General features: G+C 44.8%; 1 protein-coding gene across 8 annotated transcripts in view; it reads left to right on the forward strand.

Moving 5' to 3' along the window:
• The window catches only part of PPP3CB (protein phosphatase 3 catalytic subunit beta), a 118963-nt gene that overhangs the window by 51877 nt on the left and 43033 nt on the right, over positions 1-24053 (forward strand). For all 8 annotated transcript variants that reach the window (XM_069753380.1, XM_069753379.1, XM_069753378.1 and 5 more), the window contains exons 2-4: positions 3555-3755; positions 8905-9029; positions 12128-12239. In XM_069753380.1, coding sequence (XP_069609481.1) covers positions 3555-3755; positions 8905-9029; positions 12128-12239 — 438 coding nt within the window. The remainder of the gene's footprint in view (positions 1-3554; positions 3756-8904; positions 9030-12127; positions 12240-24053) is intronic.

Consider the following 24053-nt stretch of genomic DNA (forward strand, 5'->3'; position numbering starts at 1 on the left):
TCCTGGATGAAGATATTTTTGACCATTCCTCTTTACAAAACAATTCCAGTTCAGTTAAGTTTGATGGTCGCCGAGCATGGACAGCCCTTTTCAAATGATCCCACAGATGTTCAATGATATTCAGGTTTGGGGACTGGGATGGCCATCCCAGAACAGTGTAATTGTTCCTCTGCATGAATGCCTGAGTAGATTTGGAGCGGTGTTTTGGATCATTGTCTTGCTGAAAGATCCATCCCCTGAGTAACTTCAACTTTGTCACTGATTCATGAACATTATTGTCAAAAATCTGCTGATACTGAGAGGAATCCATGCGTCCCTCAACTTTAACAAGATTCCCGGTGCCAGCATTGGCCACACAGCCCCAAAGCATGATGGAACCTCCACCAAATTTTACTGTGGGTAGCAAGTGTTTTTCTTGGAATGCTGTGTTTTTTTGGCCGCCATGCATGACGCCTTTTTGTATGACCAAACAACTCAATCTTGGTTTCATCAGTCCACAGGACCTTCTTCCAAAAAGAAATTGACTTCTCCAAATGTGCTTTGCATACCTCAGCCGACTCGGTTTGTGGCGTGCTTGCAGAAACGGCTTCTTTCGCATCACTCTCCCATACAGCTTCTCCTTGTGCAAGGTGCATTGTATAGTTGACCGATGCACAGTGACATCATCTGCAGCAAGTTTATGCTGCAGCTCTCTGGAGGTGGTCTGAGGATTGTCCTTGACTGATCTCACCATTCTTCTTCTCTGCCTTTCTGATGTTTTTCTTCGCCTGCCACTGCTGGCCTTAACAAGAACTGTACCTGTGTTCTTCCATTTCCTTACTATGTTCTTCACAGTGGAAATTGACAGGTTAAATCTCTGAGACAGCTTTTTGTATCCTTCCCCTGAACAACTATGTTGAATAATCTTTGCTTTCAGATCATTAGACAGTTGTTTTGAGGAGCCCATGATGCCACTCTTCAGAGGAGATTCAAACAGGAGAACAACTTGCAAGTGGCCACTTTAAGTAGCTTTTCTCATGATTGCATACACCTGGCTATGAAGTTCAAAAGTTAGAAAACCAAAAAAAAGTGCTTTAGTAAGTCAGTAAAAAGTAGGTAGGAGTATTTAAAACAAGAAAATAAGGGTGCCCATACTTATGCAACTGTCAAATTTTGTTTGAATGCAGATTTTTTGTTGGTACAATAAACCTCATTTCAAGGCAGAAACATTACTGTGTCCAACAGTTATTAAATATATATAAAACTGAAATAGCTGTTGCAAAAAAACAACAATTTTTTATAAAACATTATGCTTAAGATTAATAAAGGTGCCCAAACTTTTTCATATAACTGTATATTGGCCAGTGACGTAGTATATTGCCCAATGACGTAGTATATTGCCCAGTGACGTAGTATACAGCACAGAGCCACGTAGTATATTGGCCAGTGACGTAGTATACATCACAGAGCCACGTAGTATATTGCACAGCGAAGTAGTATACAGCACAGAGCCACGTAGTATGATGGCCAGTCACGTAGTATATTGCCCAGTTACGTAGTATATTGCCCAGCTAGGTTTGTCACAGGTTAAAAAATAAACATATACTCACCTTTCCGAGGGCCCCTTGTAGTCCACGGCAGCTTCCAGTCCCAGGGTTGGTATGAGCGCAGGACCTGTGATGACGTCGCGGTCACATGACCGTGACGTCATGGCAGGTCCTTCTCCCATACCATCTTTGCCAACGGAACCTGCAACGGACGATGGCGGCCAGCGCGAGCGACCACGGAGGGTGAGTATAGCAGGTTTTTTTTAAAATTATTTTTAACATTACATTTTTTACTATTGATGCTGCATAGGCAGCGTCAATAGTAAAAAGATGGGGACACACAGGGTTAATAGCGGCGGTAACGGAGTGCGTTACCCACAGCATAACGCGGTCCGATACCGCCGGCATTAACCCTGTGTTAGCGGTGACCGGAGGGGACTATGCGGGCGACAGGCACTGACTGCGGGGAGTAAGGAGCAGCCATTTTCTTCCGGACTGTGCCCTTCGCTGATTGGTCGCGAGACCAATCAGCGAATGAATAACCGTGACAGACAGAAGGACAGACGGAAGTGACCCTTAGACAATTATATAGTAGATATATAGATTCCTAGATTTTAAGGGCAGGGTATATCTATATACTTGAGGGAATCTCTGTATATTATCGAAAAGGTGAAAATAGAATTAAAAATATTTAGAAATATGTGGTATTCCCAAGTTACAAATAAACTTTTCTCGATGAGAAAGAGAGATGCCATATACCCCTATTCACAGCAGAAGTTCTCGCACGAAAATACAATGCGGTGCTTTAGAAAACCCTAAAGCTAATATGCACTGGGAAGAATGTTGATATATCAGTCGATCAAAGCGAACCATCCGTATAGTGCATGTAATCTGCAGTGTATCACTTGCACCGTAATATAGATAACTTATGACTATTTATGGTGGGTACAAAAAGGTATGCAAGTCCTGGAGCTTCAGTTAGGCTAGGTTCACATTGCGTTAGTGCTGTCCATTTTAGCGCATATGCTAACGGACTGCGTTAACACAATTGCCAAAAACGATCGTGTTATGCGATCGCGCTAGCGCAGATGCTCTATCTGCGCTAGTGGGAACAGACCCCAAAACGCTGCAGACAGCGTTCGAGGGTTCGTCACAAAATAACGGCACATCACTAACACATGCCAATAATGGCATGCGTTAGCGATGCGCTACATAATTGCGGTCAATGGGTGCGCTAACGGATCCATTACATAGCGTTAGTTCCGCTATGTAACGGATTCCGTCAGCGGACACCCACTAACGCAATGTGAACCTAGCCTTACTTGTGTTCTATCCCATCATATTTCCATCTCTTCCTTTCCTTCAAGGAGATCATCAGTGGGTTCAATGAGGGTTAGAAACCTCTCGGCTTATTCCGACTCCGGCTGCGTTATTTGAGTCCTGTGTGTTTTTCTTTGAAAAGCTTCAGCCTTTTCAGAGAAAACCTACTTTGAAAAGCCAGATGGTGATGAGGCATCTCGGATGTCCCATTAAAGGACTTTCTCCTACCGGCTCCACTACACTAACAGGTATATCCCTATGTATGTGTATAGTGAGAGACCCTTCAGTCATATGGAGCAAAGCCATCAGGGAACTGCTTTGACTTAGTCATCCGAGAAGCATCTTCCATGGCTTTTTTAACAGTGATTTCTCCGAAACGTCTGCGTAGTTTCATAGTAAAGCATACTGCTGGAATACCGCAGCCAGAATTTGTCTCCTGCTGCCTGTGGCTTCCCTTCTAATGGTTTGTGCAGCTGTTTTATTGGTGAAAAGCCTAGTGCTAAATCCTGGGGAGTACAGGCATAAATGAAATCTCTGAACAGAGCCCAAATAACATCACCTGGTACCTGGCTTCAGATGGCTGAAGCTGCTGCGCTCTCCTTTCCTTAGTAGTTTTTGTTTTTCCTGTGTTTTCTGTTGGTAAGTTAGGTTTAGTCCTGTGCTTTTTGGGTGTTTTACTATAAATTAACAGCCACTTTCTTTTTGCAGCTGTCCCTTTTCCTCCAACACACCGATTAACATCCGAAGAAGTATTTGATGTTGATGGAAAACCTAGAGTGGACGTTTTGAAGAACCACTTAATAAAAGAAGGTCGGGTAGATGAAGAAATTGCACTTCGGATCATCAATGAGGGTGCCGCAATATTACGGAGAGAAAAGACGATGATAGAAGTTGAAGCACCTATAACAGGTGAAGATTTTACTTTTGCATGAACCAACAGTCAGGGATTTCCATGTATTTTCTCAATCGCTTCATTGGGGGACACAGGAACCATGGGTGTATGCTGCTGCCACTAGGAGGCTGACACTATGCACAAAAAAGTTAGCTCCTCCTCTGCAGTGTACACCCCACAGACAGGCAATCAGGAATTCAGTTTAGCTTAGTGTCAGTAGGAGGTGGACACAGGTCTTACCTTGGACCCATATCTACCTCAATGTGCGTTGTTCCTTTTTGGGTACCCGGAGGGATACAGTGTGAAGTCACAACTGTACTCCCACAAAAGACTGAGTACGGCGTGTACTGCCACCCCGTATCCTCATAGATCTGGCCGGCAGGACCATGGACCCTAACACAGAAGCGTGTTTAGGATATTTGGATGGTCCTAGCCCCGTCTCTTACCCACTTGCCCACCGGAGCCTGTCGGTTGGAGGAGATGAGGATGTCCATCAGACAGGTTTTCTTCAGGACTTCCCTACTTTTCCTGGATGATGAGGTAGTCTTCTCTTTCCCCAGGTGTGTTTTTCCACGAGTTAAGTGCACAGATGAAGGTGAGTATCTGCCCCCTCCGGAAGGTCCCTCTTCCCTTTCTGCTACTATCTCTCAATCCCTCTCCTATGAGGGGGTAGACATCTCCCACTCAGCTGGGGGTCCAGGGCTCTTACCTCACCCTGGATCTCTTTGGGTTCCTCAGGTAGGGGGCGATCAGGTGCAGGGTGCAATGTTCCTGTACACTTCTTGCGGCTTCCGACTCCTAATCTAGGCCTAATCTTATTCCCCCCCTGTCCTTTTTCTCGGGCGGGCGCGTCTCCAAGGCCGCCCATGCTGCTTCCTCCCCCCCAGTCTCCGGATTATAATCTAGGCCCCGGCTTTTGTCGGGTGGGCGGGTGCGTTCTAAAGGCCTCTGCGCAGCTCCCTCCTCCCTGACGGTCACCGGACGCTAATCTAGGCCCCGCCTTCCGTCGGGGCTTAGTTCCGGTCTGGCTCCGCCCATCTTTTTCTCAATAGAGCAGGCTTTTCTCCCACCCGTTCTCCACCTTCCCGCTCCAAATCGCGCGATTGAGAAGGAGACTCCCCGCCCATGACTACTCCTGCCTTCAGCGCTGGTTTATTCAGCACTATCTTTTCCACCCTGCGTCGCTCGATGGACTCCACCCCCCTCAGAGAGCGGGCTTCTCTACACAGCAGAAAGCTTTTTTTTTTTTTTGCCGTGAAGCTGCTGCAGTCGCCATTTCCGACTTTTTTTGGACCCGGTGGTGATTCTACTTCAGGGCCTGTCCCATATACCGATCTTCACAGCCTCTACTGCCGGAAGCTGACTTCAGGACATCTGCTGTGAGTAGCTCTGCTCTGCAGACTGACACTCTCCTTGGCTATTCTGTCCCCCAACCTTCTGGCATGTTTCAGGGGTCTGTCTATCACGTATAATTCTAAGGGACAATGTTCCCGTCCGCCTGCTTCTTCCTCTTCCCCTGCTTTGGTCAAACACTTTGCGTGTTCGTCTTGTAAATGCAGGCTTCCCTGAGGTCAGTCCTCTCCCCTCTCTCAGGACTGCAGCAACCCCACTGTACCCACCGCTCAAGAGCCCCCTTCTGTCCCAGGTGATAGTGAGACCCCTATCCCAGGGTGGGCTTCCTCTCTGTCTCAATCTGTGGCGGATCTCACCAGGGTATCTCAGACCCTGGTGTCCGTACTTGATAAGTTGCCCCTGCAGACTCCCGTGGTAGCCAACGGGTCACAGGATGCCCCGTCTGAGCCTGCCAAGATAAACCACAAAAGATCTAGACAGGAACGCCGGTCTGAGTCCTCTTCCCGTTCCATCTCGTCCGTCGCAGCGATCCGTTTCTTCTCGATCCTCCTCTCCCGAGTCAGGCGAAGCTTTCTCGGGCGTGCCTTCAGAGGATGCTTTGGAGCTGGACTCGGACCAAATTGCTTACATGAGAGATATGGTCCAGAGCCTCATTGGAGCAATCAATCAGACCAGTGGCATCAAAGATTCTGCCACGGAACCCGCGGATCAGGAGGTTTCATTTAGACGGTCTAGACCTCCTTCCAGGGTCTTCGCTCCTCATTCCGAATTTGAGAAGCTTTTGGCCAGAGAGACAGAGAATCCGACCAGACGTTTTCAAAGAGGAAAACACCTTGGTGTATTATATCCCTTCTCTCCGGAACTCCCCGCCAACTGGACCGCTTCTCCCTCCGTGGACCCGCCAGTTTCTAGACTGTCTACCAATACGGTCCTTCCTCTTTCAGTTGCAGCATCTCTGAAAGATTCTAATGACAGAATTATAGAATCCTTTGCGAAGTCAGCCTTTGAAGCAGCTGCGTCTACCCTGTGTCCGGCCTTCGCTTCCACTTGGGTTTCAAAGTCCGTAGCCAAATGGGCCAGACAACACCTCCAGGGTATTCTGGCTGGGGCTCAACCACAACAGCCAGCGGAGCTGGCCGACCAGATTTCTCACGCAGGTGAATATTTGGTTTCTGCCTCCCTGAATGCTGCATCTTGCGCAGCTCAGGCGTCCAGCAACGTTGTTGCCATCTGGCGGACCGTCTGGCTTAAGGCCTGGCAGGCTGACTTGTCATCAAAGAAGTCCCTTAGCAACCTGCCTTTTCAGGCATTACGTCTTTTTGGTTCCAGGCTGGACCAAATTATCAAGGACGCCATCGGGGGCACAAGTTCTCTCCTTCCCCAGTCCAAACCTCGCCGGCCTCCTCCGTAGCGGCAGTTTCGGCCCTTTCGTCGCTTCGCGACAGACTCCTTTTCCCACCAGCACAGGCCGCAAGCGGGCCAAGATAGGAATGTCTCCTTTTGGCCCACCTCTTCCTGGCGCTCTCACTACCCCCAAGGTAGATCCACCAGATCTAGATCTGGAAGGTCTGCCTTAGCATGACTCGCGACGGGCCCCCAGCGCACCTCCCAAGCTGGGCGGCCGTCTTCTTTTCTTCAAAGACGCTTGGATTGCCTCAGTGGAGGACTCTTGGGTCAGGGAGGTTGTATCTTCAGGATACAAAATAGAGTTCTCTTCTCGGCCCCGGGATCGATTCTTCGAATCCCGCCCTCCAAGAGACCCCGCTCTGGTTCCAGGGTTCTTTGCGTCCATCGCTTCCCTCCTGGATTCTAGAGTAATCGTCCTCGTTCCAGCAAGAGAACGTTTCACAGGTTTCTATTCAAACCTGTTAGTGGTGCTGAAAAAAAGACTGTAAGGTTCGTTCCATCCTCGACCACAAGTTACCGAACAAAAGGGTTCGTCTGCGACATTTCAGGATGGAATCTCTTCGTTCAGTAATCCCTTCCATGGAGGCACAGGAATTTCTGTGCTCCATAAACATCCAGGACGCCTATCTCCATGTCCCTATATTCCCGGGACATCACAGATTCCTGCGTTTTGCAGTAAATCAGGAACATTTCCAGTTTGTCGCCCTGCCGTTCGGTCTCGCAGCCGCTACCAGGGTTTTCACGAAAATCATGGCAGCATTGATAGACATTTTGAGGATCAGAGGTCTGGTGCTCTTTCCGTACCTCGACGACATTCTCATCAAGGCTCCGTCTTTGTCTCTGGCCCACGAAAGTCTGGCCATGGTACTCGACACCCTAGCCCGTTTCGGGTGGCTTGTCAACAGGTCGAAGTCCTGTCTTGTCCCCTCTCAGCACCTCGATTTCCTGGGCATGCTTTTCAACACCCGTCTGTCAAGAGTCTACCTTCCCGAAGAGAAAACAGCCGCTCTCCGGGAAGTTTCCTTGCTTCAGGGGCCTCGGCTTCCATCCTACCAATCGGCCATGAAGGTCCTGGGTAGAATGGTGGCAACAATTAAGGCGATTCCTTTCGCCCAATTTCATACAAGACCCCTTCAACAGGGGATCCTCTCCCAGTGGGACAAGTCTCCCTTTTCCCTGGATCATCTGATTTTGTCCCGCGTCAAACGCTCTCTCAGATGGTGGCTGACGTCATCTCTCATCTCCCAGGGCTGGTCCTTCCCATCCACTGGCAGGTGATTACGACGGACGCCAGTCTCCTCGGCTGGGGCACACTCCTTTCTTGGAAGGTGGCCTTTCTTGTGGCCATCACCTCCATCCCCGCGTCTTGGAGTTGGCGGCCCTTTCTTGTCGACCTCCTTTCTTGCTTATTCACCAGGATAATGTGGTCTTGCAGCCTCCACCTTCCTTTCTCCCTAAGGTGGTATCCTCTTTCCACCTCAATGAAGACATTGTGCTACCTTCTTTTTGTCCTCCTCCGACTCATCCTCTAGAGCGTTCCTTGAACAATCTCGATCTGGTCAGGGCACTGAGGATCTGTCTAGAACGGCTTCCTTTTGGAACATGGACTCTTTGTCATTCCAGATGACATGCGTCGAGGTCTGCCGGCATCAAAGGTGACAATTGCTCGCTGGATCAGAACGGCAATTTTGGAGGCTTACCGGGTCAAGAACAGAGTGCCCCCTCCTGGGATTAAGGCTCACTCTACCCGGGCAGTCAGTGCCTCCTGGGCATTGCATCACAGGGCTCCCGCCCTACAGCTTTGCAAAGCGGCAACCTCGACTTCCGTCCACATGTTCGCCAAATTTTACAAGGTCCATACCTACGCTTTGGCGGACGCCAGCCTAGGCAGAAGGATCTTGCAGGCGGCAGTGGTGAGTCCCCTGACCTGATGGAAGTCTGTTTTTTCCCACCCCAGGGACTGCTTTGGGACGTCCCATGGTTCCTGTGTCCCCCAATGAACCGATAGAGAAAACAGGATTTTTAATTGCTTACCATAAAATCTGTTTCTCGGAGCCTCCATTGGGGGACACAGCACCCTCCCATGTTTCTCAGTTCCTCTGTGTTCTGTTCTTTGTTCTATGTTTACAGTTTATTATCTGTAGTTGTTTCTCCTACTGCTTTCTCGCTAACTGATTTCCTGATTGCCAGTCAGTGGGGTGTACACTGCAGAGGAGGAGCTAGCTTTTTTTGTGCATAGTGTCAGCCTCCTAGTGGCAGCAGCATACACCCATGGTTCCTGTGTCCCCCAATGAAGGCTCCGAGAAACAGATTTTACGGTAAGCAACCAAAAATCCTGTTTTTTTTTTTTTTTTTTTGCCTGCTTGTTTGATCACAATCTGACTTTGTTTCTTGCCTTTTCTCCAGTTTGTGGTGATATTCATGGGCAGTTTTTTGACTTGATGAAGTTGTTTGAAGTAGGAGGATCGCCAGCGAACACGAGATACCTCTTCTTGGGCGACTACGTAGACAGAGGGTATTTTAGTATAGAGGTAAATCTTTTTGTATCTCAATATGACTTTATAAAATTCAATATTGGCATGCATGTGTTATGATAAATTGTACTTTCTATACCAGCTTAACCCCTTAATGACCAAGCCAATTTTTACAATTCTGACCACTGTCAATTTGAGGTTATAACTCTGGAACGCTTCAATGGATCCCACTGATTCTGAGATTTTTTTTTTCTCTCTCGACATATTGTACTTCATGTTAGTGGTAAAATTTCTTCGATAAAACTTACGTTTTATTTATGAAAAAAAATTGAAATTTGGCAAAAAACTTAATTTTTGTGCCCTTAAATCAGTCATGTCACACAAAATAGTTAATAACATTTCCCACATGTCTACTTTACATCAGCATAATTTTGGAAACATAATTTTTTTATTTTTTTTTTGTTAGGACGCTTTAAGAGTTATAAGTTGACCAGCGATTTCTCATTTTTCCAACAAAATTTCCAAAACCTTTTTTTAGGGACCACCTCACATTTGAAGTGAGTTTGGGGGGTCAATATAACAGAAAATACCCAAAAGTTACACCATTCTAAAAACTGCACCCCTCAAGGTGCACTTCACAAGAACTAAAGCAATGTGGAAGAAAAAAATGAACATTTTACTTTTTTCACAAAGAATTACTTTGGAACAATTTTTTTATTTTTACAAGGGTATCAGGAGAAAATGGACAAGAAAATTTGTTGTGCAATTTCTCCTGAGTACGCCAATACCCTGTATGTGGGGGGAAAGCCACTGTTTGGGCGCATGGTAGGGCTCAGAAGATAGGGAGCACTGTTGGACCTTTTGAACGCAAAATTGGCTGGAATCAGTGGTGGCGCCATGTCACATTTGGAGACCCCCCCTGATGTGCCTAAACAGTGGAACCCCCCACCAATTCTAAAGGTACTGTCACACTTAGCGACGCTGCAGCGATACCGACAACGATCCGGATCGCTGCAGCGTCGCTGTTTGGTCGCTGGAGAGCTGTCACACAGACCGCTCTCCAGCGACCAACGATGCCGGTAACCAGGGTAAACATCGGGTTACTAAGCGCAGGGCCGCGCTTAGTAACCCGATGTTTACCCTGGTTACCATCGTTAAAGTAAAAAAAACAACCACTACATACTTACCTACTGCTGTCTGTCCCCGGCGCTGTGCTTTCCTGCACTGACTGTGAGCACAGCGGCCGGAAAGCAGAGCGGTGACGTCACCGCTCTGCTTTCCGGCTGCCCGGCGCTCACAGCCAGCGTAGAGAAGCACAGCGCCGGGGACAGACAGCGGTAGGTAAGTATGTAGTGGTTGTTTTTTTTTACTTTAACGATGGTAACCAGGGTAAACATCGGGTTACTAAGAGCGGACCTGCGCTTAGTAACCCGATGTTTACCCTGGTTACCAGCGAAGACATCGCTGAATCGGCGTCACACACGCCGATTCAGCGATGTCAGCGGGACGTCCAGTGACGAAATAAAGTTCTGGCCTTTCTTCCCAGCGATATCACAGCAGGGGCCTGATCGCTGCTGCCTGTCACACTGGACGATATCGCTAGCCTGGACGCTGCAACGTCACGGATCGCTAGCGATATCGTCTAGTGCAGGGGTCCCCAACTCCAGGCCTCGAGGGCCGCCAACAGTGCAGGTTTTCAGGATTTCTTTAGTATTGCATCAGTGGTAATGTGATCATCTGCACAGGTGATGATTCCAACCCCTGTGCAATACTAAGGAAATCCTGAAAACCTGCACTGTTGGCGGCCCTCGAGGCCTGGAGTTGGGGACCACTGGTCTAGTGTGACGGTACCTTAACTCCAACCCTTACACACTTCCAACCGTAATCCCAACCCTATTTCTCTCTCCTGGGAAATCTGACTTTTTTTTTTTTTTTTTCCCCGAGACCCTGGAGAAATTCAGAGTCTGGGGGGTGCTACACCCTTTGAAAAGCGGCGCTGTGGTTTAAGTACCCTTAACTGCTGCTGTTAAAAGGTGTATCGGTGGTCATTAAGGGGTTAAAGTGGTAAGTTTTCAGATCCTGTTGATTACTGTATTTGTGTAGTATAGGATATTAGTCGTGGTGACTATGTAGCGGTAAGCAGTGTACACTCTGCCAAGCATTCTTTTATTTGAATGCAGCTTTGCATATATAGTGGTGTACTACAAATGTCTCCCCCTAGTATATCACGGAAAGCTTTCTTTGTGGGCTTAGACCACGGCTACACATGAATCCTGCTATTACAGGGGCAATCTTTTTTTCAAATGTCGCTCTACTGGAAAGAGTGAATGATCCTTCAGGGCTTGAAGCGCTTTTTGGTGCAGTGATAGATTTGGGATAATTACAGAACACATGTTCAGGCGTTTTAAGTAAATAATGCTTACAGGGCATATACCTTACATTACAACTTTATATAAAAAGATCTACTCAACATCGGTGTTTTTTAAACTTTTTATACTTTGTCCTAATTATTTAATTCATTTAGATGCCATCGAACAAATACTACTGCCATACATCACATACCATTGTGTCTCCACCGAAGCATTAAACAAAATCTATAGTACATTACCACTGGCCACAGCATTATCCCCCTTCCCACCTGCCCCCCACCGGTAGCTGCTGATCATGGCAGGGAGAATCCAATGAAAGTATGCCAGGTTTACCGCATGGTCATGATGTAAGTGTAGGTCTTTCTCCTCCTTCTGCACTGACAAAACACAGCCGGTATTATCTGCACAGTCCCTGACTTGTTTGTGCGGACCATCAACAGGGATCCGTGCCTCTCTCCATAACATGCTGAGTAGCCTTCTAAATGTTGTATTTTTCTGACTATAGGACACACCTGGGTTTATACATGAGAAAATGGGAAACATACTCCTTCTTGGGTCGGATTCACACATTCGTGCTTCACGGTTTGAGTACTGACCGCGATGAACAAAAGGGCTGTGGGTAACCTGACTGAGAAGAACTATATACGTTTATATTTGAGGGTGTTGAGTTGGGGTTAGAAGACCTACGCCAAATGCACCAAAGATCCCAACTGGTCTACAGAAAACTGTGTTAATAATTTTGAGAAAATTACGTTGGATGGTTTACTCTTTTTCTTTTCCTAACAGTGCGTGTTATATCTATGGGTCCTGAAGATTCTGTATCCCAATACGCTCTTTCTTTTAAGAGGCAATCATGAATGCAGGCACCTTACAGAATATTTCACTTTTAAACAAGAATGTAAGTAAGAACCCCCTGCGGTATGTTACTTTCTTTTGGGATTCATGTTATTATTTTTGAATATTAGACTTTGGGTCATTCCATGTCAAGTGAACCAATGATTTTTACCACTATATTTTTAATTCTTTTGAGATTTTGTTATTTGGTAATAGTGTGTCAGGGAATGCAAAATATAAAGAAAAAAAATTCTAGATTTTTTTTTGAATTTTTTTTTTATTGATTTTCAAAGTTTGGAAAAAGTGCGAATTTCGATGTTGCCTGCCTTTACCTTTCTCCCCATAACTCAGGCTAGAAAAAAAGAGAAACAAAATAAACACCATTCTACTCAGAACTGTACAGGCTTTCACCAGATATGTCACAAGAGTATCTTTGATTAAAAAAACGTTTAATTTAAAAATTTCAAAAACTGCACAGGTGGCTGCTGTGCTCTTAGCCCCATCTGTACCAAAATACAAGCTGGGATCATGATGGGATCATATTTTAAAAAATAAAACTATTACAGTGTCAATTCGAAAATCTCGCATTCAGATCTGTTCAGCCTGTGGTGTAACAGTGTGGGGTCTATATTTACCAAATAATCCATGATTTTTAGATATTACTGTATTATGTTACAGCTTAGAAGCAGGAGAGGACAGAGGAGAAAGCTTTGTTAGGGCTGAGAATGAGCAGGGATAGACAGTGACTGCAGAGCAGATGATCGGCCGGCAGCTCCAGCCTCCAGAGGCCACATTCACACCAAATCTTATCACCCAGGAAACTCCTCAAATGGAGGGAGAAAAAATACCGTATATACTCGAGTATAAGCCGACCCCCCCCTAATTTTGCCACAAAAAACTGGGAAAACTTATTGACTCGAGTATAAGCCTAGGGTGGAAATGCAGCATTTACCGGTGAATTTCAAAAATAAAAATAGATCATTATTTCCCCATAGCTGGGCCATATAGTGCTCTGCACCGTTCATATTGCCCCATATCTGTGCCCCATATATGCTCTGCACCGTTCATTTTTGTCCCATAGCTGTGCCCCATATAGTGCTCTGCACCGTTCATATTTCCCCATAGATGCTCCACATAAATCTGTGCCATGGCTGCTGCTGCTGCAATAAAAAAAAAAAAAAAAGCCATACTCGCCTTTCTTGCTTGCAGCTCCCGGCGTCCGGTCCCAGCGTCTCTCCGCACTGACTGATCAGGCAGAGGGCGCCGCGCACACTATATGCGTCATCGCGCCCTCTGACCTGAACAGTCAGAGTGCAGAGACGCCGGGAAGATGGAGCGACGCCCGGCGTGTGGAACGCGGACAGGTGAATATGACATACTTACCTAGTCCCAGCAATCCTGGCGCTCCCCGCCTGTCCCACGGTCTTCGGTGCTGCAGCCTCTTCCTCTATCAGCGGTCACCGGCACCGCTGATTAGAGAAATGAATAGGCGGCTCCACCCCTATGGGAGGTGGAGCCGCCTATTCATTTCTCTAATGAGCGGTCCCACGTGACCGCTGAAGAGGGGAAGAAGCTGCAGCACCGAAGACCGTGGGACGGCAGGGGGAGCGCCAGGATCGCTGGGACTAGGTAAGTATGCCTCAGCGCCCTCACCCCCTCACCCGCCGACCCCACCGCTACCGTGACTCGAGTATAAGCCGAGAGGGGCACTTTCAGCCCAAAAATTTGGGCTGAAAATCTCGGCTTATACTCGAGTATATACGGTATTCTTAGCATCCAGTTCATATATTGTACAAACCAGGACTAGGAAGAGGAGGAGAGTTTGTGAAAACCTCGGTTACAGGAAGCAGAAAGGGGACTCGGCAATACCCACTGTCATCCCATATAGTGACACAGAAATAAAAACAAGGGTTTTTTCATTCAGCAAAGAGGGTGACGTCCATGACGTGGTAGAAGGCGGCACAAGATCGGCAATGGATGGCATAACTGGTGATGTGACATGTGAATATGATCGGCGCTGATGGCGGCTACTGGACTCTCCAAAGATTGTGAAAATGAAGAAGTAGAAAGGACTTTTCTGCAGCTTGTGGTCCAGCGCCGTCCTTTGTGTATCCAAGGAAACCAGACATTGTAAGAGTTACAAAAATCAGATATTGACTCAGGTGGAGCCGAACACCATGACAGGCCGTACATACTGACACAAAAGGAAACGGCCATTGCTAGTAAGCGCTGATGGGACAAGATCACATTTCACCCACTAGAAGGGACACATTGATGATAACAGGCCGTGTAAAAACCTACTATTAATTATTTGATTAGTTCATATTTTATAAAACGAGGATTTAACTCCTGGACTATTCTTCTTAAACACTTCATAAATGACCTGTTTAGTGATATAATAGAAAAAAAATTGTTACATGTATAAATAGGTGGTAGAAATATTGGTTCTTTTAATCTTGTTTTTAACATATAATTAGGATGAGACTGTATTTGGAAACTCACACTTGAGGATGTGATCACCGTTTTTCTTTTGCCTTGTTCAATGAATTCAGGTTGAAAATGCTGAACAAGTTGTGTTATGATGATTAAGATGTATTTATTCTGGCACTTCGGTATTTGTTTTTTGTGTTTCTTTATTGTTACATATAAATGTTGAATTCAATAAGTTGTAATTTGAAAAGAAAAGGGGAAGAAACTCACACAAACATAAAATCAGATAATTCAAGGCTTAAAATATCACCCAAATATGATGGGTCCCAAGTTGAATCCCTGTGCAAATATAAACAAGAACACAAGTAACACACATGCATGTTTTCACAATTTTAAAACCTACGTTTTTTTCACAATTGCGCATCAAAATGTTGAATTTGATTTCTCCAAAACAAAATATCAAGAAACAGTCTTGTGACATATCAAATGAAAGTTGGTACCGTTCTGAGAACAATGATGCCTCTCCGACCTCTATATCTTAATTCTAGCCCGAGATATGATAAAAAATGTAAAGCCATACCAGGCCAAAATCCGCACTTTTTCAAAACTTTAAAAATCTGTAAAAAATTAACTGATGAAGAGAAAAATTCTAAACTTTTAATTTGTAATTAACTAAAGTTGTACTTCATAAAAACAAAAAATAAAAAAAATCTAAAGACGTCAGGTAAAAAAAAAAAAATTCATATTTGGATCACTTGATATGGAATGACCCCTTTGCAAACGTCTCAAGTCCTATTATAAGCACTGTTGTATTAATGATCACCTACAGCAGACATGGCATGCAACATCTTTGAGTGATTTGCTGTAATAAAGGATAATCACAAACTACACAATTATAATTGTTTTTGTGTTACTTGGAGCTGAAAATGTGTTGCGCTTTTCTTAGTACACTGCTCAAAAAAATAAAAACACTAAAATCCCACATCCTAGATATCACTGAATGAAATATTACTGTTGTAAATCTTTATTCATTACATAGAGGAAATTGATTGTCAATCACTGTTGCTTCCTAAGTGGACAGTTTGATTTCACAGGAGTTTGATTTACTTGGAGTTATATTCTGTTGTTAAAGCGTTCCCTTTATTTTTTTTGAGCAGTGTATTTGCAGGATTTCCTACATTGTTGGAGGCTCACTACTGTGGGTAGTGGCTGTATCCGGTATTACAGTTTACTGCCACTTCATCCTTTTCAAGTTAGTGTGACTGAACTGTATTGCCAGGCACAATTGCGTCTGAAGTATGGAGCTAAACTTGGTAATCATTAAAGCATTGCCACTTACCGAAGTGTTACAACCCCTTGGATCAGCTGATCATGGGAATGTTTAGAGTCTGAATCCTGACGATCTAAGGGCGCAGTCAGACGGTTGTATTTCTTGTGCTAGCGTAGCATATAGCTCCTCTCCTCGAGAACTGATTGCCAGTCCAAGGATTGCAATGGAGGAATATGGCCATCTGACTATTTCCTAATACTGATAGCCTATCGTACGGATGGGTCATAAATTTTAAAGTCCCAGGCAAGTCTTTCAAGATTACATTCTGACAACACAAAATCGTGGCTGTAGCTGCCTCATCTCTAGTGTGTAGGATGGAGCTGAATGGTTACATATACCCTGCGTCTCAGATGTCTACACTGATGCAGTGTACAAAGCATGTGATTCTGCAGCACAACAGGATGCAGCATCGCTGTGTCACTGCATTGCATTCACTGTTCAACCTTAACCCTTTCAAGAAGTTTTTAAATGACATTAACCCCTTAGCGACCGCCGATACGCCTATTAACGGCGGCCGCTAAGGGTACTTAAACCACAGCGCCGTTAATTAACGGTGCTGTGGAAAAAGTCCATAGCGCCCCCCAGAGGCCGATTTTCTCCGGGGTCTCGGCTGCCGAGGGTAGCCGAGACCCCAGAGAACATGATTCGGGGGGTTTTTAACCCACCCCGCATTTGCGATCGCCGGTAAATAACCTTTTACCGGCGATCGCAAAAAAAAAAAAAAAAGCGATCTCTTTTTAATTTCTCTGTCCTCCGATGTGATCGCACATCGGAGGACAGAGAAAAGGGGTCCCAGGTGGCCCCCCAACACTCACCTAGCTCCCCCGATGCCCCTCGTGTCTCCCGGTGGGCGCCGCCATCTTCAAAATGGCGGGCGCATGCGCAGTGCGCCCGCCGGCCGGCACCGGGAGAATCTTTGGGGTCTCGGCTGCCGGGGGTAGCCGAGACCCCAAAGAGCACGATCGGGGTCGGTATTACCGACCCCTGTTTTGCGATCGCCGGTAATTAACTGTTTACCGGCGACCGCAAAAAAAAAAAAAAAAGTAAAGTGTAATTCTCTGTCCTCTGATGTGATCGCACATCAGAGGACAGAGAAATGGGGGGATTCGGGGACCCTAGCATACTCACCTAGGTCCCTGGATCCTCTTGCTGCTCCTCCTGGCCGCCGGCAGCAGAACATGGCGGACGCATGCCCAGTGCGCCCGCCATCTGTCTCCATCTGCCGGCCGGCAGGAGAACAGCAGTTGGGGCTAAAATTAGGGGTAGGGTTAGGGGTAGGGTTAGGTTAGGGGTAGGGTTAGGTTAGGGGTTAGGTTAGGGGTAGGGTTAGGTTAGGGGTAGGGTTAGGTTAGGGGTAGGGCTAGGGTTGGGGCTAAAGTTAGGGTTGGGGCTAAACTTAGGGTTAGGCTTCTTTCACACTTACGTCGGTACGGGGCCGTCACAATGCGTCGGCCCGACATACCGACGCATGTTGTGAAAATTGTGCACAACGTGGGCAGCAGCTGTAGTTTTTCAACACATCCGCTGCCCAATCTATGTCCTGGGGAGGAGGGGGCGGAGTTACGGCCACGCATGCGCGGTCAGAAATGGCGGATGCGACGTACAAAAAAACGTTTCATTGAACGTTTTTTTGTGCCGACGCTCCGCCAAAACACAACTGATCCAGTGCACGACGGACGCGACGTGTGGCCATCCGTCACGATCCGTCGGCAATACAAGTCTATGGGCAAAAAACGCATCCTGCGGGCACATTTGCAGCATCCGTTTCTTGTCCAAAACGACGGATTGCGACGGAATGCCAAACGACGCAAGTGTGAAAGTAGCCCTAGGGCTAGGGTTAGGGTTGGGGCTAAAGTTAGGGCTAGGGTTGGGGCTAAAGTTAGGGTTAGAGCTGGGATTAAGGTTAGGGTTTGGATTAGGGTTCGTATTAGGGTTAGGGTTGGCATTAGGGTTACGCTTGGGATTAGGGTTAGGTTTGGGATTAGGGTTAAGGTTAGGGTTGTGATTAGGGGTGTATTGGGATTAGGGTTAGGTTTGAGGTTAGGGTTGAGATTAGGATTAGGGGTGTGTTGGATTTAGGGTTTTGATTAGGGCTATGGTTAGGGTTGACATTAGGGTTGTTTTGGGGTAAGGGTTGTGATTATGGTTAGGGTTAGTGATGAGGTTGGGATTAGGGTTAGGGGTGTGTTGGGGTTAGGGTTGGAGCTAGAATTGGGGGGTTTCCACTGTTTAGGTACATCAGGGGGTCTCCAAACACGACAGCCAATTTTGCGCTCAAAAAGTCAAATGGTGCTCCCTCCCTTCCGAGCTCTGCCGTGCGCCCAAACAGTGGTTTACCGCCACATATGGCGCATCAGCGTACTCGGGATAAATTGGACAACAACTATTGCAGTCCAATTTCTCCTGTTACCCTTGTGAAAATAAAAACTTGGGGGCTACAATATCTTTTTTGTGGAAAAAAAAATATTTTTTATTTTCACGACTCTGCATTCTAAACTTCTGTGAAGCACTTGGGCATTCAAAGTTCTCACCACACATCTAGATAAGTTCCTTGGGGGGTCTAGTTTCCAAAATGGGGTCACTTGTGGAGGGTTTCTACTGGTTAGGTACATCAGGGGCTCTGCAAACGCAACATAATACCCGCAGACCATTCTATCAAAGTCTGCATTCCAAAACGGCGCTCCTTCCTTCTGAGCTCTGCCGTGCGCCCAAACAGTGGTTTACCCCCACATATGGGGTACCAGCATACTCAGGACAAATTGGACAACAACTTTTGTGGTCCAATTTCTCTTGTTACCCTTGTGAAAATAAAAATTTGGTGGCTAAAAAATCTTTTTTGTGGAAAAAAAAAATATTTTTTATTTTCACGGCTCTGCATTATAAACTTCTGTGAAGCACTTGGGCATTCAAGGTTCTCACCACACATCTAGATAAGTTCCATGGGGGGTCTAGTTTCCAAAATGGGGTCACTTGTGGGGGGTTTCCACTGTTTAGGCACATCAGGGGCTCTCCAAACGCAACATGGCGTCCGATCTCAATTCCAGCCAATTCTACATTGAAAAAGTAAAACGGCACTCTTTCTCTTCCAAGCTCTGCGGTGCGCCCAAACAGTGGTTTACCCCCACATATTGGGTATCGACGTACTCAGGAGAAATTGCACAACAACTTTTGTGGTCTAATTTCTCCTGTTACCCTTGTGAAAATAAAAATTTGTGGGCAAAAATATCATTTTTGTAGAAAAAATGCAATTTTTTTTTTTCACGGCTCTACGTTATAAACTTCTGTGAAGCACTTGGGGGTTCAAAGTGCTCACCACACATCTAGATAAGTTCCTTAAGGGGTCTAGTTTCCAAAATGGTGTCACTTGTGGGGAGTTTCCACTGTTTAGGTACATCAGGGGCTCTCTAAATGTGACATGGTGTCCGATCTCAATTCCAGCCAATTCTGCATTGAAAAAGTCAAACGGCGTTCCTTCACTTCTAAGTTCTGCGGTGCGCCCTAACAGTGGTTTACCCCCACATATTGGGTATTGGCGTATTCAGGAGAAATTGCATAACAAAATTTATGGTTACATTTCTGTTTTTACACTTGTGAAAATAAAAAAAATGGTTCTGAATTAAGATGTTTGCAAAAAAAAGTTAAATGTTCATTTTTTCCTTCCACATTGTTTCAGTTCCTGTGAAGCACGTAAAGGGTTAATAAACTTCTTGAATGTGGTTTTGAGAACCTTGAGGGGTGTAGTTTTTAGAATGGTGTCACACTTCATTATTTTCTATCATATAGACCCCTCAAAATGACTTCAAATGTGATGTGGTCCCTAAAAAAAAATGGTGTTGTAAAAATGAGAAATTGCTGGTCAACTTTTAACCCTTATAACTCCCTAACAAAAAAAAATTTTGTTTCCAAAATTGTGCTGATGTAAAGTAGACATGTGGGAAATGTTATTTATTAACTATTTTTTATGACATATCTCTCTGATTTAAGGGCATAAAAATACAAAGTTTGAAAATTGCAAAATTTTAAAAATTTTCGCCATATTTCCGTTTTTTTCCATAAATAATCGCAAGTAATATCGAAGAAATGTTACCACTAACATGAAGTACAATATGTCACGAAAAAACAATCTCAGAATCAGCGGGATCCGTTGAAGCGTTCCAGAGTTATAACCTCATAAAGTGACAGTGGTCAGAATTGCAAAAATTGGCCTGGTCATTAAGTACCAAATTGGCTCTGTCACTAAGGGGTTAAAGCACCACTCCAACGTTTTTTGTTTTTTTTTCTAGTTATTTTAATATATACAGTTGTGGCCAAAAGTATTGACAACCCTGCAATTCTGTCAGATAATACTCCGTTTCTTCCTGAAAATGATTGCAATCACAAATTCTTTGGTATTATTATCTTCATTTAATTTGTCTTAAATGAAAAAACACAAAAGAGAATGAAGCAAAAAGCAAAACATTAATCCTTTCACACAAAACTCCAAAAATAGGCCAGACAAAAGTATTGGCACCCTCAGCCTAATACTTGGTTGCACAACCTTTAGCCAAAATAACTGCGACCAACCGCTTCCGGTAACCATCAATGAGTTTCTTACAATGCTCTGCTGGAATTTTAGACCATTTTTCTTTGGCAAACTGCTCCAGGTCCCTGATATTTGAAGGGTGCCTTCTCCAAACTGCCATTTTTAGATCTCTCCACAGGTGCTCTATGGGATTCAGGTCTGGACTCATTACTGGCCACCTTAGAAGTCTCCAGTGCTTTCTCGCAAACCATTTTCTAGTGCTTTTTGAAGTGTTTTGGGTCATTGTCCTGCTGGAAGACCCATGACCTCCATGGTCTCCATGAGGGAGATTCAGCTTTCTCACACTGGGCCCTACATTATGCTGCAAAATTTGTTGGTAGTCTTCAGACTTCATAATGCCATGCACACGGTCAAGCAGTCCAGTGCCAGAGGCAGCAAAGCAACCACAAAACATCAGGGAACCTCCGCCATGTTTGACTGTAGGGACCGTGTTCTTTTCTTTGAATGCCTCTTTTTTTCTCCTGTAAACTCTGTTGATGCCTTTGCCCAAAAAGCTCTGCTTTTGTCTCATCTGACCAGAGAACATTCTTCCAAAACGTTTTAGGCTTTTTCAGGTAAGTTTTGGCAAACTCCAGCCTGGCTTTTTTATGTCTCAGGGTATGAAGTGGGGTCTTCCTGGGTCTCCTACCATACAGTCCCTTTTCATTCAGACGCCGACTGATAGTACGGGTTGACACTGTTGTACCCTCGGACTGCAGGGCAGCTTGAACTTGTTTGGATGTTAGTCGAGGTTCTTTATCCAACATCCGCACAATCTTGCATTGAAATCTCTTGTCGATTATTCTTTTCTGTCCACATCTAGGGAGGTTAGCCACAGTGCCATGGGCTTTAAACTTCTTGATGACACTGCGCACAGTAGACACAGGAACATTCAGGTCTTTGGAGATGGATTTGTAGCCTTGAGATTGCTCATGCTTCCTCACAATTTGGTTTCTCAAGTCCTCAGACAGTTCTTTGGTCTTCTTTCTTTTCTCCATGCTCAATGTGGTACACACAAGGACACAGAACAGAGGTTGTGTCAACTTTAACCCTCCGTCACATACAACTGATCTGACAGGCGCTTCTCTTTTACTTTCATTTCTCCTTCCTCACCAGATTGTGAGGAAACCCCCTCCCTCCAGGTAGTCTCCTGTCTCTTGAAGGTCTGTGAAACCTGATATCACAGTTGGATTTCAGAGCTTCAGGGGAGAGGATATAGCTGCACAGATCTCTCAGGCTCATTGTATGTGAATACGTCACATTCAGTAAGGTTGGTATTTTATGTTTTTATTCATCACAATAGTTTTAGCTTGTTTTATGAATGTATAGCACAAAATGTGAGGATATTTCATAGAAATAAGGGAGATTTTATAAAAGAAAGTGTGCTGCTCAGGCATATACAGTAGTTCCCTAACATATTCCTTCTCTTGCTTCAGATTATCTGCTGAAATGGAGAGGAAAATGTACAATTTATCCAAACAACTTAATGTTGAGGAAGTAACAAACATGCTGTTAGATGATAGAGACCTCACACTGAATGAGGATTTAGGAGAGTAAAGTGGTTTACAAGTTGTGATCTGATTGATTATCTGAAAATTCAGAAGCTGTCATATGTGGGAACTGTAAGAAAAAACAAAAGGGAATTGCCGCCACAGTTTGTAAGTGTGAAAGAGAGACAACAGTACAGCAGTATGTTTGCATTCCATAATGGAAAGGCTTTAGTTTCCTATGTACCACATGCCAAAAAAATCGTACTTCTTCTATCAACACTTCATGATGATGCTGCCATCGATCCTGGGACTGGGGCAGAAAAAAACCCGGAGATAATTACATTTTACAATGCCACCAAAGGGGGTGTGGATACAGCAGATCAGATGTGCTCCACTTTCAACGTCAGCAGAAACATCAAACGCTGGCCAGTGGTCATATTTTTTGCTATGTTGAATTTGGGTGGTATAAATTCACAAGTAATTTATCTTGAAAACAAGCTTGAACCACTCCGTAGACGATTGTATCTGAAAAAATTGGCCCATGAACTAGTACTTGGAGAGCTACGCAGGAGAAGCGTGAAAACAATCGGTATCCCCTCTCGCCTTCAAGTTCAGCTCAAAAGGTTCCGCCCAGAAGATGATGGTGAAAAGTCACCATCTGCACCACCTCACAAAAGAAGGAGATGCACCACCTGCCAAACGGAAAGTGGAACCAGAAGGCTTTCAAATTATGAATGTCTCAAATGTCATAAAGCAATTTGCCTGACACATGCAAAAATGGTGTGTAATTCTTGCTATTTGCTCTGCAAGTGTGACTTTTCTGGGGAAACCTCAGCATCTACTTCTGATTGAATATGTTTTTAATAGTACTTAAGGTACCTTAAAATTAAGTTTGTGTTCAAAAATTTTCTTTGTACATTTTTTTGAGAGAGTCGAACTGGGGACTATTTGGCGGGAGTTTTGAAAAGTTTGTATTTCATAGTTATTAGTTTTATGTTAAGTAAATGTTTTTTTTTGCAACTGATTGTGTAGTCTCTTTTATTACATCCCTATGAAGGTCACTGATCACTTTTAGAGCACTGAAATTGCAAACATTAGATATTATAGGTATTTTTCCAGCAGGCGCCTGACAGGCACATTGTATGTGAACTCGTTAGTCCGAATATTGTATGTGACGGAGGGTTAATCAATATCAACTGGCTGCAAGTGTGATTTAGTTATTGCCAACACCTGTTAGGTGCCACAGGTAAGTTATAGGTGCTAATAATTGCACAAATTAGAGAAGCATCACATGATTTTTCGAATAGTGCCAATACTTTTGTCCACCCCCTTTTTTATGTTTGGTGTGGAATTATATCCAATTTGGCTTTAGGACAATTCTTTTTGTGTTTTTTCATTTAAGACAAATTAATTGAAGATAATAACAAAGAATTTGTGATTGCAATCATTTTCAGTAAGAAACTGAGTATTATCTGACAGAATTACAGGGGTGTCAATACTTTTGGCCACAACTGTATTTTACTGATGTAGTGGTGTCAGTAATCTAAGTTTTTCATCTTTTATGAGTGCCGCTGCTCTGGTCGATCTTTTTCAGGTTCAAAGTAGTAATTACAGCACAACTTGGGTACATTTTTAAAGAGCTTAATTTTGTGTGCAGGCCATCCAAAAATGAAAGACATTTCGGTCTTCTAATGACCTTCATCAGTCAGACAGATGTTGGTGCTTTAAACGGAGGAAGGGAAAACGTAAAAAATTGTCTTCATAATAAATTTTTGTAAAAAAACATGGATCTCTAAGAGATGCTTATGCATGTCAAGCCTGCTGCATGGGCTCCTAGGCCAATTTCACAGTAAGTTTTAATCTGCTTTCTGATCTACATCAAGGGGTTTGGAATAGCACTGCATAAAAAGATTCAGAATAGGCAAAAAAAAAAAAAGTAGGAACAGCCAGCTCACGCAGTTGCCTGGTCTGGCTGGAGCATGAAATCAACATGGCTGCCACCAGCGATGCTGATCAGAAGTAAGTAGTGAGGAATCCAGCTCAATGGTATAAACGCTTCAGCCCAAT

This window comes from Ranitomeya imitator, chromosome 2, assembly GCF_032444005.1.
Source record: "Ranitomeya imitator isolate aRanImi1 chromosome 2, aRanImi1.pri, whole genome shotgun sequence".
Lineage (NCBI taxonomy): Eukaryota > Metazoa > Chordata > Amphibia > Anura > Dendrobatidae > Ranitomeya > Ranitomeya imitator.